General features: G+C 45.5%; 1 protein-coding gene across 1 annotated transcript in view; it reads right to left on the bottom strand.

Moving 5' to 3' along the window:
• Positions 1-16,119, bottom strand: part of ERLIN1 (ER lipid raft associated 1) — a 143,456-nt gene that overhangs the window by 36,764 nt on the left and 90,573 nt on the right. Inside the window, exons 9-10 of the mRNA XM_078642755.1 lie at positions 6,924-7,015; positions 6,238-6,327 (exon numbers count right to left, since the gene is read on the bottom strand). Of these exons, the coding sequence (XP_078498881.1) occupies positions 6,238-6,327; positions 6,924-7,015 (182 nt within the window). The remainder of the gene's footprint in view (positions 1-6,237; positions 6,328-6,923; positions 7,016-16,119) is intronic.

Here is a 16,119-nt window from a genome sequence, read left to right as displayed (position 1 = left end):
CTGCCCAAACAAGCATCATCAATAATGACCTAAGGGTTTGAAAGAAAACATTGAGTGCAAGTGGTATATATGTGAATAGATAGAGGAATTTAGGAAGGCCTATCATCTTTATCAGTGGCTTGTGACAGACTTCAGTCAGACCTTGATCTGACACAAAAGCCACCTCGCTACAGGGCAGTAATTTAGCCTAATCAGGGACTTGATGTTTTTCTAAAAGCACTACACTCCAGTATTATATTCTTCCCCTCATTTAATTAAGTATTCCGATGCAATTTGTACTGTAGAATCTGCAATGGGGAACAACTCTGTTTTATTCCAGTTAATCAACATTCCCAATAGCCTGCCAAATCTGATCACCTCTCAAAGTGGAGAGATTGTCCGACAGATTACAAACAGCAGTATGTCATCTACATTCATGGAAAGAAGCAGAAGCCCCACCCTGAATTGTAAGCCTCCGTGGGATGGCGTTTCTACAAGTACCGGGCCAGTGGGTCCATAGCCAATACAAAAAGCAAACGGGAGAGGGGACAGCATGGCTGCTACCCCTGCCCACCGAAAGTGGCTCTTATGTCAGAATATTTACACGCACAATGGCCACTGGTTTGGTGTAGAGTAGGCCAATTATTTTCAAGAATTGGTCTCCGAGGCCAAACCTACAAAGTTTGGCCATTAAGAAAGGCTACTCAAAGGCCTTTTCTGCATCAAGAAAAAAGGCCGCCACCTCTAACCCAGGATTTAAATGATGTAAAATTTTTAAAACTCTGTAGATTGACTAATGTGTATCTATGCGTCACAAAACCCGACAGAACTGGGGATACCATGCCCTCCATATGAAGGGACAAAATATTCGCTAACATCTTCTCCAGTATCTTATTGTCGAGCAGCAACAATGGAAAGTTTGGAGCGCCTTTAGTGGGATTTTCGCTGGCTTTTGGTAGCACTGTAATGATAGCCTCTGGTAATGTGGGGGCCAATTTGCTTTGCATCAATGCCTCCGAATATACTTCAACCACATGCGGAGCAAGTATGTTTTCATACTTTTTTGTAAAATTCACCAGGTAAACTGTTTGTTCTGGGCGCCTTCCCCTTGTGCCATGTTATCCATGGCAGTGGTAATCTCTTCGATAGGCATTGGCTCATTCAAGAATTGCTTTTTGCAGTTCTCTAATCACATCACTGCCATCTCAGCTTGGCAGTTCTCAGTTTCACATGGGGCCACAGACGTATGTAGGTTTTCACATTGTTTCATAAATACCCCAGCACTCGCCTCACTGGTCGTCAAATATTCAACCCTGTTTCCCCCAAGCTGCATTATAACACTGTGGTGTCTATCTCGGTGTAGCAGCCAAGCTAACTTTCTACCAGGACATTGTATTTGCATATTGCCTTGTCTCATGCATATATTCCCAAGAGTATGTGCCAGTATATTTCTTGCCAGGTGGGCTCGCAGAAGCAATGGTGTAATGTCAGACAAGGCTAGAGTCCAGGGTATCCTTCACCAGGAGCAGTTCATTATTATTGCATCCGCAGGGCTTCGTTGTAAATTTCTGTGTCGCATATATTTTCCGCCGACTCCCCCGTGAGACCACAGTTGCATCATCTACAGGGGACCCCCCTCAAGGTGACAGCTGAAATGCATGCCCCCAGGCCTGTCCCTGGGTGAGGTTTGAAGAGTTGCCAATCAGGTCGCATCAGCAAGCATGGTGGTCCGTGATGAGGGCTCTGGGGTTGGAGGGACCTTCATCAGTCTGTCTTCATTTAAGTTAGTGTGACCACTTGTCCATCATTTTCAAAACTGTCTGTAAATTTGCCCTAATGTCCGTTATCTGTGATTGATATATTAGCAGACTGCATTTTCCGTAATTTTAGCCTCTCCGCTAAAGTACAAAAGCTAATTCCCACAATTGAGATTCCCCAGCTGAAGAGGGAGGGAGGGAGTCTCCTGTGCTGCATTCCGGACAGAAAAAAAGGAATAAGCTTTATTGTGGTCATGTCTGCTTACTCAAAGAAATGCAAAGATGTGCAATTGGTTATTCGACAAACGTAAAGACTGCTTGGGAGGCGTTAATTGATGGAGTCACTTGAAGTGTCCTGATGACAAGATATTTTCTTTTTGAAAGGTACTGGAAGGGTGTTCCAAGCTGAGCTATGGAAAGCGTACTTTTTATGAACAGTTAAAAAAAAAAATTTGCACTACGTACAATCTGCATATCACTGAAATCTATACTTTCAAAGCACTTTTATCTCGAAATTTATATGTGCGTTTAGTTACAGCCTATATTATAATGTATACAATGCACACTTGAAATAATAAACATTCACAGCGCTTTCAGGGATCTCCTAGCACTACAAAACACACAAGTCACTTTTCCCTGGTGCACCAAACAGGATTCAATTCTGTGGGCCTCTGGTTGCACACATATACACCTGTAATGATCGTATTAAGCAATAGAGGTTTCATTACATAAAATAGTGCATTTCCCAATGATCAGTTTAACTTATATTTATTTTTTCAGTTAAGGTGTGCATTACTTTATATGCAGTTACCGGACGGTGAGAGATCAACAAAATAGTTACAGAATATTTGGCTCTTTAGCCACGCCTTTGATTCCGCCTACAGGCTCGCTGACCCCATCGCAATGGCAGTAGCCATACTTTTTTTTTAATGCACTTCAACTGCTGCATTGAATGGCTTTGAGGTGGGCGAGCCAACAAATTAACAAGAAGAGCTGAGCCAAGGGCTCGGCTTGGATCTTAAAGCCTGTGCACAAGCCAAGCCCTGACGTGTTCATTACGTAAATCATAACAAACCATGTAAAATATGATAACATTCAAGAGAAGTGTATTTATTTAACATGTAAAGCACTGACGTTAATGCATCATATTAAACTCTACTAGATCAAATACAATAGGTTGTTAGTATAACTGGTATTCGGAACTCACATATTTGAAAGTGCTTTCATCCACATTAATGAAGAAAAAAAAGATGTGGTGTGGTAAAATAATTGCCTACGGTCACAAGATTTAAGCGGGGAAGATGCATATTATCCAAGTTTCGTAATTTAACTTTGTATACATCAGCCATGAAATGAGTATTTGTCTTTCCTTATGTTAAAGCCTTCTTCTATGTGCATTTTCCTGCAGGTTTTATATAGCGTGAACTCAACCCAAAATTATTGGAGCACTTCAAAGGTACATCTTGTGCATGCCAGTCGTCGACATCTGTTTTCGACAATGACCGCATGGTTTGAACCCTGTAATCTTTGGGTGGGACATTGTTTCCTTGCACACTCGAAAAACAAAAGGAAGAAATTGGCAACCAAAGCAAACAAAATGGTTTCGCCTTTGGAAAAGTTTGAGCTATTGGCATTGTAAATGACAACATTTTTATTTATGTGTTGGTTTTGAAAATAGATAAATAAATGGCATTGTCATTTACAATGCCAATAGCTTAATCTCTTGCAAATGCGAGACCTATTGCATTTGCACCCACACAGAGCAACACACAGAGCCACATGCACCCACACAGACAGAACCACACACACACACACACACACACACACACAGACGGACGCAGACAGAACAGCAAACACAGAAAGGGCACACCACACAGACTCTGGCAACCGCAAGAACCAGCCAAGAAAAATTCCACGACGTCTACCCGATGCCATAAACACAGGCTATTTCCGGGGAGAAATAACTGATAGAAAACGATTTAAACGTTAAAACGAAAGCAGAAGCAGCCTGCAGCTTGGCCCCTCCCATTTTCTTTCCCTTTTGGGTTGTCCCCGCCCATTCTCATGTTACTTAATTAAATCGTTCAGAGAGGTGTCTTAATGTCACGATTGTCCTTACATCATCCGGAGGCATCATTGCAGTGGGATGTTGCAACGGGCTCGGAAGAGGCTAAAATTAAACATGTTTCACAAGACCCGTTTCACCGCCCCCATCACACCCCTGCGCTACACAACACAGTTGAAGCAGCCACTGCCAAAATGGTACATTTCCAAAGGCATAGAAAATGAAGAGTTAAAGAAAGGCATCGAAAATAGTCGTGTGCTTCTCGTTACACACCACACATCAAAGGAAACTGGAATAATATACTGTCTTTATAAATGCAATTGTTGTACATGTGGAAGAACCTCCATTGTGTGAGTGTTTTAGTAAGAATAGCGCCACCAGGAGCTGGCACTTCTTGACACAGTCTGGCACAGACATCGTTTCAACTGCCGCTGAGGAGCCCGCCTTTTTTCCCACGGGGTGTCTGGATGACTACGACAGCCTCATCCAGCGGTCAGATATATGTGATTGACACGTCAGTGATGTGAAAGCGAGGGTTGAGACGCAGGAAACACTTCTTTCGCTAACGAAAATATGGTCGCCATTTTACAATACACCGATAACCGTTTAAGATACGTTATAGGCTAGATTTATTTGTAATGGAAATGTTTTAAAATACATATTTTATATGAAAAGTAGATATGATGTAATACTTCACTCTGTTGCATAGTAGTTTCGTAGAGCATCATTTAATTCAAATTTTTAAAAGTAGCACGGTTTCGTATCTAATTTAACTACAATGATTTTAATTTAAAAGTATTTGACGTGTTTTGCAATTTTGCCTTTCTACATCTGGCTGGAATGGATCACTGCATTTCCGAGAAGGCTGCCACCTGTTAGAGACTGGCTGTGCATGTCTTTCTTTGGTGTTGGAGACACGGACAGCGGGAGGGGGGGGTGGAGACACAGACAGCGGGTGGAGACACGGACAGTGGGTGGAGACACGGACAGTGGGTGGAGACACGGACAGCGGGAGGGGGGGTGGGAACGGGACAGCGGGTGGAGACACGGACAGCGGGTGGAGACACGGACAGCGGGTGGAGACACGGACAGCGGGTGGAGACACGGACAGCGGGTGGAGACACAGACAGCGGGTGGAGACACGGACAGCGGGAGGGGGGGTGGGAACGGGACAGCGGGTGGAGTCACGGACAGCGGGTGGAGACACGGACAGCGGGAGGGGGGTGGGAACGGGCACACATGGACAGCGGGAGGGGGGTCGGTAACGGGCACACGGACAGCGGGAGGGGGGCGGGGGAAGACAGGACAGCAAGCACTCACCAAGGACGCACTCACCTGGACATCTTCCGGCGGCAAATGATAAAAACATGGCGTCCCCCAAAAAAAAAATAGGAACCGCCCACCACCGCAATGACGTTGTCAAAGGGGCAGGATGAGAAAAAAATCGCCGGGAACGCCCACCAATCGCCTCGCACAATGACGGACACCTCTCTCTTCCAATGGCTAGCCTCCATTTATGGAGCTAGCCAATGGAAGACAGAGGCGGAACAAAGCCCACATATTATTCTCATAAGATTTCGCCTGCGCGAAACGCTGCTTGCGCAGCTTTCGACAGGCGAAACCTAAAAAGGAGTGGAGTTCCAGATATGCATTTGAAGAGAGGGAAAGAAATGTACTAACCGCGGCTCGCAGGGGTGGGGCTTATATGCGACTACACTCTGCCACTTCCTGTGCAAAACAATGCTAAGGAGAAGTTCCATGAAGCCTCTTAGCAGCGTGCGGAAGCAAAGATGCAAAAACCTCCAAAACCAGCCTCGTGCCTGGGAAACATTTTATAAGTCATGAGTCTGCAGTTAGAAGTACCCATCTGAAATGTTTGCCACATATGGAAAGCCTGACACAGACCGTAAGTAGACTGTAGCTCACTAACCGTAATAGATCCATTAAGAGATGCTCTTCGGGTGCACCAACCAATTCCACCCAAACGTTGTTCACTTAACTTACTGAGCACAATAGAGCACTGTATAACTTTATAACTTGATATGAGGTCTCCATTTATGAGACTATGTTATGCCAGAAGGCATCTGCTAAGTATCCTCTAAGCCTAGGTCTCATATAATGCACTCCAGTGTTTGGGGTGAGGGATGGAAGAGCTCAAGTATGTTTTGTGGGAGCTGAAGCAGAAAGTTAAGTCACTCATTTTTTGTTAAACATTAATTGTAGTCAGCATTTATCTGTGGCACAATAGCCTATGAAATGGAAGCTAGATTATATGTGCTTACTAGAAGATCACAGTGCCCACATTTAATTTTGTTTCATAGTAACTGTTACATTTTAAAGCAGTGTTAACAAACCATACCTGCATAGCCCATAGAAATAAAGGGGGAGCCCAGAAGGAAATAAACCTGACAAAGAATGTTATATAGTGTCACCTACCTTCTATTTCCGAAATCCTTTTCTCAGTTTCTTTTTCCATAATCTTTTGCTGATAGTGTATTTTGGCAACCTGGGCATTTTTCTCAGCCTCTGGAAATGAAAGATGAAAAAAGCTTGTGAATGGAGACACTGGAGAGACATGAGCCTAGGAATGTGAGAGTTAGAGAACTAGGGACCTGATGGCATAGATGAGTGGTGCTCACCAGTTAAATAAAGGGATTATATAATTTAATTCTGAAAAGAATCGGGCAGACAAGGGGTCACTTTGAAAGGGGAAAACAGTCAAACAAAAGTGGTGTCAGCAAAGGGGAACTGAGAGGGAGGTTAGGGGCCTCAGGTTGGTGAAGACAGTAGTTTCCAAATCTAGCACTACCTGGAATGCAGTAGCAGTAAAGAACAAGCAGAGCAACACCAGTCTGACTTACTTTGCCAGTGCTGTGTGGGATACGCCACTGGCTTCGCCAACATCAGAGGCTTTTAAAATGTGCTGCCTTTGTCAAAATCAATAGCAGTGAGTGGCCATGTTAAAACTATTGAAAACATGGTTTTCTATACTTTCAAAATGCTTTTGTATGCGACGCAACTTCAGAGAGTCACACTCTTGAAGTTGTTCAATTATGTTGGCCTTTACGAAGCAAAACCTCCCAAACTCTTGCTTTGGACTATTCTCAGTCAGATAATGGTACCTATCAGTGCTCTCTTCTGTTCAGTCTCGGCTTCTTTTTCCACAACTTTCTGCCTCTGGGAAGCGATCAGGAGTTTAGTCTTTTCACCCTCCCTGTAGTGCAGAAAAAACAGACATCAACAGTAGAATCTTAGATTTGTATCCTTTTAGCCCCTTCCTTTACAATAATGAAACTGCTCAGAAGAAACCATGAACCTAAACGCAGCCCCACCACTTGAATTATCATTGGACTCCCACCTTCATTTCCTTTGACCTACTTCTACCCAGCTGACATACATAAATACCCATATTCACTCTCTCCCATAGATATACAAATACACACACAAGTAAAGAACAGAAGGCAAAGAGCAGTGGGCATGGTGGGTGGATTGCATAATGGCTGAAGGACTGGAGTGAAGGAGAGTTGCCATCTTATCCATGTGTTCCATATACACAAAACGTTATGCCTCCCTGCATGATGTATAGTGAGTCTGTGGTCCAGATCTTGAAGTGCAACAACAAAGCCACTAGAAGAGCTGTTCAGAATTTTTCAATAAAACTTCAGTTAAAAAATGTTAAAAGCCCACATTAAGTGCTGAAGGTCTGTGCAAAAGTGCAAGTCATAGCGTGTATGTCCACTTCCACAGCTAGCCGAGGGCTTAGCACATTTTAGTAAAACTGGATCCATCTATGAACAGCCAACCCTACTAAATTATTAAGACCACATTCACAGCACACAAACACATCCTTGGGCAGTCGGCCAGGGCAAAATTGAGTGTCTACCATCCTGCATGCTCATGTAAACCACAACAGGTCTGATGTTAGGGTGATGCTTCACTTTGGTAACCCTCTTTCTGGTTACTAAAAGAGTAATTACACAGATTCTTCACCTAAGAATACACCCCAGAGCCAGACTGTATCTGGAAACCTTGTACAGCAGTACTCCTGCGTATTGCTAGATGGCAACAGGCAACTCCATCCAGATCAATAATGCCCCAAAACTGTTGGAGTGAAATCACCTAAGAAAGCAACCATTGTGCGCTACTGTCAATTGCTTGTCTTTACCCCTTTATGTATCCTCAGACGCGGAGTGTGAACAAGTGTTGGCACCGGTGTACTGGATACTAACTTTGGACTTTTTGAGATGTTAAAAAGAGGCCACACCAAAGAACAGGGAAGGGAAGGGAAACAGCAGTGAGGAATCTGCATTTAGATAAGATTATTCAACAGAAAGAGTGTTACTGAAGGGAAGTAACTTGTTCTTTTGATGGATATTTCTAACCTCAGATTCCTCACCTTAAAATAGATAATGGGTGTAGGAAGCTGGCTTCTTATATAGTGGACCAAAAAAATGTACACTGTGCATAGAGTCCAGGCAAACCCCAAAGGAACTGCAGAGGCACCAATGACACCCCAAATGTTCTCTTTTGTGGTAGTGTGGGCGAGCAGTTAGGCACATCAGAGGATAGCGCAAAGCATTTATTGCACACACAAAGGCAGTAAGTGAGAAACACACTTGAAGAAATAGGATACCAATTTTACCACATACTTTATATGAATTTAGATACCAAGATCATTGAAATCAGTAAATTCTTTTCGAGCTACGAAATTTTATACATTTCTAACGTTGACAGTGTAATTTCTGGATCGGCAATGATATCCTATGGAGGAAAAACGAATTGCATTCAGGCATTTAACAGTGACTTACAGTCCTCTCTTATGGGCTTAAGGTGAGTATGGGGCAAGATCCAAGGCAACACCAACAGGTTACCTCGAGAGGCTCTGTGGCATTGGGGTACAGATGTGTGTAATGCCGTGGGTGTCCCACTCACTTTAATGGGGAATGGTTTGGTCAGAAAGAGTCTGCATGCAGGGGGGGGGGGGATCAGTCCAGGGGAACCCACGGGGGCTCAACCCTTGAGGTCCTCTGGCATGTAGGGACACAGCTGGTCCACTTTTCCTCAGACTGTGGGGTTTGGGTGCAGTTGTGTCTTTTAACTTCGAATTTGGCGCTGGAGTCACTTGCAGCTGGAGGGGGCCTGCAGAAAGAAGTTGCAGGAGGCGACTGAAAATCTAGGGTGGGCTTAGCTCCTGTGGGGCTGGGGACCCTGTGGGCACCGTCCCCTCCTTTGGACTTGGCTTTTGAGCACAGGTGCATAGGTACTTTGAATCGTCGGGTGGCAGCGGTCGAAGACTCACTTCTTGTCTTTGGTTTCTGCAGAAGGGGACAAACAGGACCACTCGGCCACTCTTGTGAGTCTCACGGTCTGTGAAGTCCCTCGACGTACAGGTTGGTTTCCTACTTGTCCCGGGCGTTGCTTCGTTGGAGCCTGCAGCTGCAGGGGAGTAACTCAGTTACATTGGCAATTGCAGAAGTACTGGCAGCCCTCTGGGTTTCTTGAACACTGCACAGCAGCAGGACAAGTCAATTGCTCCATGAAGGTTGGGAGCAGCAGGCTAGCTGGCAGGGTTGGCACGGAGTCAGTCGTGCTCCTTGGTTTTTGGGTCAGAAGTGTTGCCTACTCTTTTTGCGAGTTTTCTTTTGGAGTCCTGGTATCAGATGGTCCCCTAAATACTCAATTTAGGGATGTTAAGGGGAGAGAGGGGCAGAAGTCAATGGGCTACCTACCCTTGGGGTCACTACACCCCCTAGATGACCAATTCCTTTGGGAAGTGGGCATTACCTTGTTCCAGCATTCCTAATTCCACCATACATAAGATGTTGTAATTTCTAAGTTTGTATTTACTTCAGGCTTGTTCACCCTAGGAGGTTTGTCCACCATGGCAGTGCAACAAGCCTCCTGTATAGCTAATTTTCCTGCCTGTCCTAGTGCCAGATGGCCCCGAGGGTGGCATCTCTCTTGTCTGGGAAGTCCTTGGCTCACATATCAACCAGCCTGGATATGCTGACTTACCAGCGTTCCTGGGGAAGAGGTGATTACACCTCTCCCCAGAGTAGGAATTGTTTCTGTCCTCTTGAGAGCAGAGCTCTCATCTCCTAGGTGGTCAGAAAATCATTTGTTGTGACAGGCTGGACTGGACCAGTCAGACAGCACAGTAGAAGGCTGTTAGGGCTCAAAGGATACCTCTAAAGTACTCTTTGGGTGCATGTATTAATAAATCCATCACCAGAATCAGTGTGGTGGATAAACAGCCACTTTGACCTTTTAGTCCTTGCTTACGAGAAGCAAGGGTGGCAGTAAAAGAGGGTCAGTGACTGATATAGTCCTTGCTTACGAGAAGGAAAGCTAAGTACAAAGTGCTTGTTTACGCACTACTTGCGGGTATTCAAAACACACAAATAAAAGGCATGGTCATTTACAATACCAATAGTTCAAACTCCTGCAAATGCAAGACCTACTGCTTTGCAAATGCTTGTTGAGCCATAGGATGGCAGGGGCCGGCTGTGCCTTTCAAAATCAGAGGGAGGAGGAGGCAGCTACAGCCAAAACAGACCTCAGTCTTTGAATGCACATCAAATGAGGCAAGATAAGAGCAGGATTACAGCCCTGTTTACAACAGAGCTCTGTAAACCACAAGCATTGGTCTCCAGTGCTCCAACTTAAAGAAAGAAATAGTGCTCATAAGCTCTGAGTAACAACACATGTAACAGTGGCAGTCCTTGAAAATGGGAGGAGCTTTTCATGGCCCTATCCGGAATACAGAATCTCTCACAAAGACAGTGCAAACGCTGCCTAGGAGAGACCTAAAAAGGACATCTGACAGCTTCACTTGTAAAGGGTAAGTCCTGCGAATGCCATAGCACGCCACACTTTTTTCCAAGAGTCCAGCATAAATTCTTCTGGTGGAAGGGCACGTCACAGCGAGGATGACATCACTTTGGTCTGCAAATCAAAGAGTCAGTTGCCACCGCTCAATCCACACACACGAAGATGTACATTGTGCAGATTCGGGTACAAGGGCGTATTCTGTTGCTGAGAGAGGAGGTAGTCCTGAACTGCATGGCTGATTGGAGGACATATGCTCGTATACACTATAGAACATCAAGGTGCCCTTCACTTGTGGCTCAATTCAGAGCTACTACGAGGAGTTAGGCCCAGTTGATCATGATTGTTTTTAGAACTTTGGACAGGAGAGGCAGGGGTGGGAAGGCATACAGGAGTCCCATGTTCCATTCTAGTGGAACGCATCTCATTACAAGTGCTCTTGCGGGAACTACAACCTACAAAACTTTCAACAGTAGTGAAAGATATAGCCAAGGTTCCCCCCCACTGTTGGAAGGAGCCCTGTGCCACCTCAGAATATAGATGCCACGCGTGATTGTCCACTGTGGCATTCAAGGACTATGTTGGGTGGTTCATAATCAGAAAGATGTCCTGGTGCGCCAATCATCTCTAGAGGCGCAACGCCTCCTGGAACAAGACCCAGGATACCACACTGCCAAGGTTGTTGCAGTAGCACATGGTGGTGTGGTCTGTGGGAACGTGCATCAGCATCCCCTCAATGGACTGAAGAAATATCTTCAGAGCCAGAAGAACGACCTGCAACTCCAGTAGATGGAGGTAACCAGCCACCATAGACTGGAGTCCCCTTATCTACACCTCCTTCAGATGACCTCCCAGCCTAGCAGATGATACATCTGTAAACACAATCAATGCTAGATAGAGAAGGGGTCTTCCTGGGGCCTGCTGCTCAACCAGTGCGTTTGACTGTCCACCACTACAAATCTTGAGCTGTCTCCTCTGAGACATGAGAGGCTCCGGCCAGATTTCCTTGGTGCTGGGCCCATTGGAACCTCAAAATCTACTGCAGAGTACACATGTGCCACCTGGCATAGCTTACAAGAAGGATGCAGATGGTAAGAGAACAAGAAGCTTAAGAGAGGATCTCAACATGAACCAGGATCGAGCTAAAACTTTGTGATCATAGCCTGAATGTTCTGGACATGTTGCAGCAGAGGGAAGGCCCGAACTCCACTGTGTCCATATATGTCTAGCGGAAGCCTCTTCAAACGAGTTAGTGGGACTTTGGCAAGCTCAAAGAGAACCCCACAGAGTTCAAGAGGTTTGCGTTGTCCAGAAGTGGTTCATGACTGACTGTGGCAAGCACGCCTTCAACACTCAGTCGTTAGCGTACAGAACATTGATACCCACGCCTGCCAAAGATGGGCTGTATCCACTGCCACCACTTTCGCAAACACACCAAGGGGCACTGGTGAGGCCTAAAAATGGAGCAAAGCAAACTGAAAATACTCCTGGTGTGCCTTGAATCACAGACAACTTCTGTGGATCTGCATGATGGGTATATGAAAATGTGTGTCATGCAGGTCCAATGACCCCATCAACGTCGCCCAGGTTCAGAGCAGGCAGGGTCTGGGCCACTATGAGCATTTTGAATATGTCCTTCCACAGGAAGGCTTCAAAGGCTCGAGGTCCAAAACAGGCATGAGGTCCTTGGAGCTCTTCAATGGAATGTTTGAAAGCAACAGCCATATCTTCTGTAACAGAAATGGGCACATGCTCGTCAGAAATCTCCTCTGGTATAGGAGGAATAATGGGCAAGGTAGAAACAAAAGGTAGTCCATAGGCAAACAAAAGGTAGTTTATAGCCATTTTAAATTATTTGCAAGACCGAACTGTCAGACGTGGCAGATCACCAACCTAGGAAGAAACGTTGAATCTTGCACCCCATCGGTTAGGCAATGCGCCAGTAAGAGCAAACTTGAGTGGTTGTGGCAGAAGAGAAATTGGAGGACTGATTCCCGTGCTGTCCCACACGCTGCCTGCAAGACATGCGTCCTCAAAAGGACTGGTTTGCCAGCTGCACTGGTTCGGAAGGTTGTCTCCATCTATACGCCAAATCTCTATAAGAACCTCCTAACTGAGTTGATGCAGTAACTATTTAGCAGGCACCAACACACTCAAAGAGCAAGCTATACCACTACTGTTCTTAACCCCTTCAGTGCTAATGACAAGGGTAACTCGTCATGGAGTTTCCATTGATTTCAATGGAAAGTCAATGGAAGTGCATCATGTGCCTTAGCAGCCAAGTGGTTAAAGAGATCTAACTCAGTTTGCCTTTTCACCAAAACGGTGGGGCCCATCAAAGGGTATATCCATGAGGAAGGCCTGTACATCACACAAGGCACAAACATAGCAAAAAGCAAGGCAGCCTTCTGAGACTACCATAGGACCTCTGGCCTACCTACTCTGTGAAAGAGACCAAAGCGAATGGCAGATCAGAACCCTAACTAGTTGCAACACATAATATTGCCTTGTCCTGTGCATTTTGTGATACCCAGGGTTAATTACCTGATCACCATAATCACCAGGGTACTAGAATCATTAAGTGTTGGTGATCCTGTCAGAGTAAAAGTCAAATAGGATTTGCTCTAGCACCATCTCATTCTCGGGAGTCACGGAATGGGGGAGCAACATGCATCAGAGTGCCAGAATGGCCCCAAGGAGGGAATCGATTAGAAGAAATTCCAGGACTAATTGGGTATGTTGATAAAAAAAGAACCAGACCACAAAAAAGTTGAGGAAGTATTTGTTAGTGGCTCATTTATGGATGCATACCTTAGAATCACAGAGATCAATAGCAAAAACCCTGTCTGCTGCTTGAAAAGTGAACATAATCTGAACCGGAGTAACCCTGTTGAACAACTCGGAGAGGAAGGAGTAGTTTCTTACCTGTAACTCCAGTTCTATAGTAGGGGTATCTCTGTTATAGTCATAATCTGTGAACAATCCAGCCGATGTGCGTGGACCCAGGAGCAATCAAAAATAGTCTCTTAAGTCGTCTTCTTCTGCAGTCCTGCATAGACACTTAGAGAAAATGAAAGACAAATAATGCAGCCTACAATTTACAAAGCTGCATTGGCCAGCACTTCATCCTGAAGTGAAAAGGATAGCCAAATAATATAGAAATGTATACATTTTACAGAGTTTCACACATAGAGAAACTCCCCTTCACAAAAATCCTTTATCATGATAGAGAGGAAGGGTTGGACAGACAAGCCCCATAGGCTGCCATTATGTGTCTGGAAAAGGGATGCCGTGCCTTTAAGGAACCCCCAGAGACCCTCTGTATCGCATGATGAACAGCCAAAGGCAAGTTACTTTCAGTTCTTTTTGAAGGACTCTTAAAGCCAGGCCTGTAGCCTCCAGGAAAAACATTTCTTCCACCGGGGAGGAGGGCGGGTCCCATAACAGATACCCCTACTACAGAACTGGAGTTACAGGTAAGAAACTACTCCTTCTGTAGTAGGGGATCTCTGTGTATAATCATAATCTGTGAATAGAATGGCCAGCCCATCCCAACAACCAAATCCAGCGGTGGAAGAAAACTAAAAGAAAAATCCTTACTGAGCAAATAAATTCCTCAGAAAAGCCTGCCCAACTTGCGCATCTGTCCTGGCATCAGAATCCAGGCCGTAATGCTTAGCAAATGTGTGGACAGACTTCCATGTAGCCACCCTACAGATGTCTGCAATAGGAATGTTACGTAGCAAAGCCACTGTAGCCGCTTTGCCCCTAGTCACATGAGCCTTAGTCTTACCCCCTAGTGTCTTGTTAGCCTTCTGGTAACATAGTTGTATACCGGACACAATCCACCTAGATATGGACTGTTTGGAGGTGGCAAGGCCAGTCCTGACTGAACAGTAATTCATAAACAACGGATCTAACCTACGAATGTCTTTGGTCTTATCTAAGTAAAATTTCAACACCCGCCTCACATCAAGTGAATGAAGGGACCTCTCCGCCGGAAAGGAAGGATGTTGAAAAAATGTAGGTAAAGTGATCGTCTGGTTGATATGGAAATCAGATATCACTTTAGGGAGAAACTTAGGGTGAGTCCTCATGACAACCTTGGAAGCATGAAATATAGTATAGGGCTCCTGACAACACAGAGCCTGAATCTCACTCACCCCGCGAGCCGATGTTATAGCCACAAGGAAAGCCGCCTCCCAGGACAAATGCTGCAGAGAAGCCTTATGAATAGGCTCAAAAGGCTCCTTCATCAACCTTGACAGCACCACATTCAGCTCCCACGAAGGCGAAGGACACCTAACGGGGGGAAATACCTTCTTCAAACCCTCCAAAAAATCTTTAATAACAGGTATCTGGTAAAAAAGGATGTTTGTGAAGGGCATTTCCTATATGCAGTTAATGCTGCGAGGTGAACCTTAATAGAATGGAAATTATTTTGCTAAATTAAGGAGGTATGGAAGGATGACATCTTCCTTGCAGGGGGTAGGGTACGCATTCTTGGACGTGCACCAAATGCAGAACCTTGTCCACTTGTAGGTCCTGGTGGATGGTCTCTTAGTCTCCTTGAGAATTTCCATGCAGTTGTCGGGCAAGTTCAAGTGTCCATATTGTACTATCTCAAGAGCCATGCCTCCAAACTCAACGATGAGAGGTTGGGGTGCACCATCTGCCCCCGACCTTCGTTAGAAGGTCCGGCTGACATGGAAGCCGCAGATGTGGTTGGAGACACAGGTGGAGCAGGTCTGTGAAACACCACTGTCGAGGCCACTCCGGAGCAATGAGGATCATTCGCGCTCTGGATTGAGACAGCTTGATGAGCACTGCCGGAATCAGGGGAATGGGTGGAAAAGCGTACAGAAAGCTGTTCGACCAGCTGATCCATAGTGCATTCCCCAAAGTCCCCAGTTGGTAAAACCTGGAGGCGAAGTCTCAGCATTTGCTGTTTTTGGCGGTGGCGAACAGATCTATTTCTGGTGTGCCCCATCTTGCGAAGATATTTCCTAGCACCTTGTCGTTTAGGACCCACTCGTGGTTTTCCTGAACGAGCCTGCTGAGTGCGTCCGCCTGAGCATTCTGCACACCTGGAAGATGGGTAGCCGTTATCGTCAGTCCTCTGGCTAGCAGTCAGTGCCAGATCGCTTGCGCTTCCTGAGACAGTGTGCACGATCTCGAGCCCCGCTGCTTGTTGAGGTAATACATTGTGGTCATATTGTCCGTCTGTACAAGCAGGGATCTGGTCCGGAAGGACGGCTGAAAGGCTTTCAGCACCAAATGAAAAGCCCTGAGTTTCAGAAAATTGATATGATACGTGGACTTCGCCTGTGACCACGTTCCTTGGATCTGCAGATGGTCCGAATGAGCTCCCCAGCCCTGGAGAGAAGCATCTGTCACAATGGTCAGTATTGGAATGTCCTTGTGGAATGGAACCCCCCTTGAAGAGCTTCCCTGCTGAACATCACCACTTCAGGGACTGCTGAGCTTGTG

The sequence above is a fragment of the Lissotriton helveticus genome, chromosome 5_1 (assembly GCF_964261635.1).
Source record: "Lissotriton helveticus chromosome 5_1, aLisHel1.1, whole genome shotgun sequence".
Classification (NCBI taxonomy): domain Eukaryota; kingdom Metazoa; phylum Chordata; class Amphibia; order Caudata; family Salamandridae; genus Lissotriton; species Lissotriton helveticus.
Note: the sequence above shows the minus strand (reverse complement) of the source record. Positions and strands in the feature narration are given on the sequence as shown.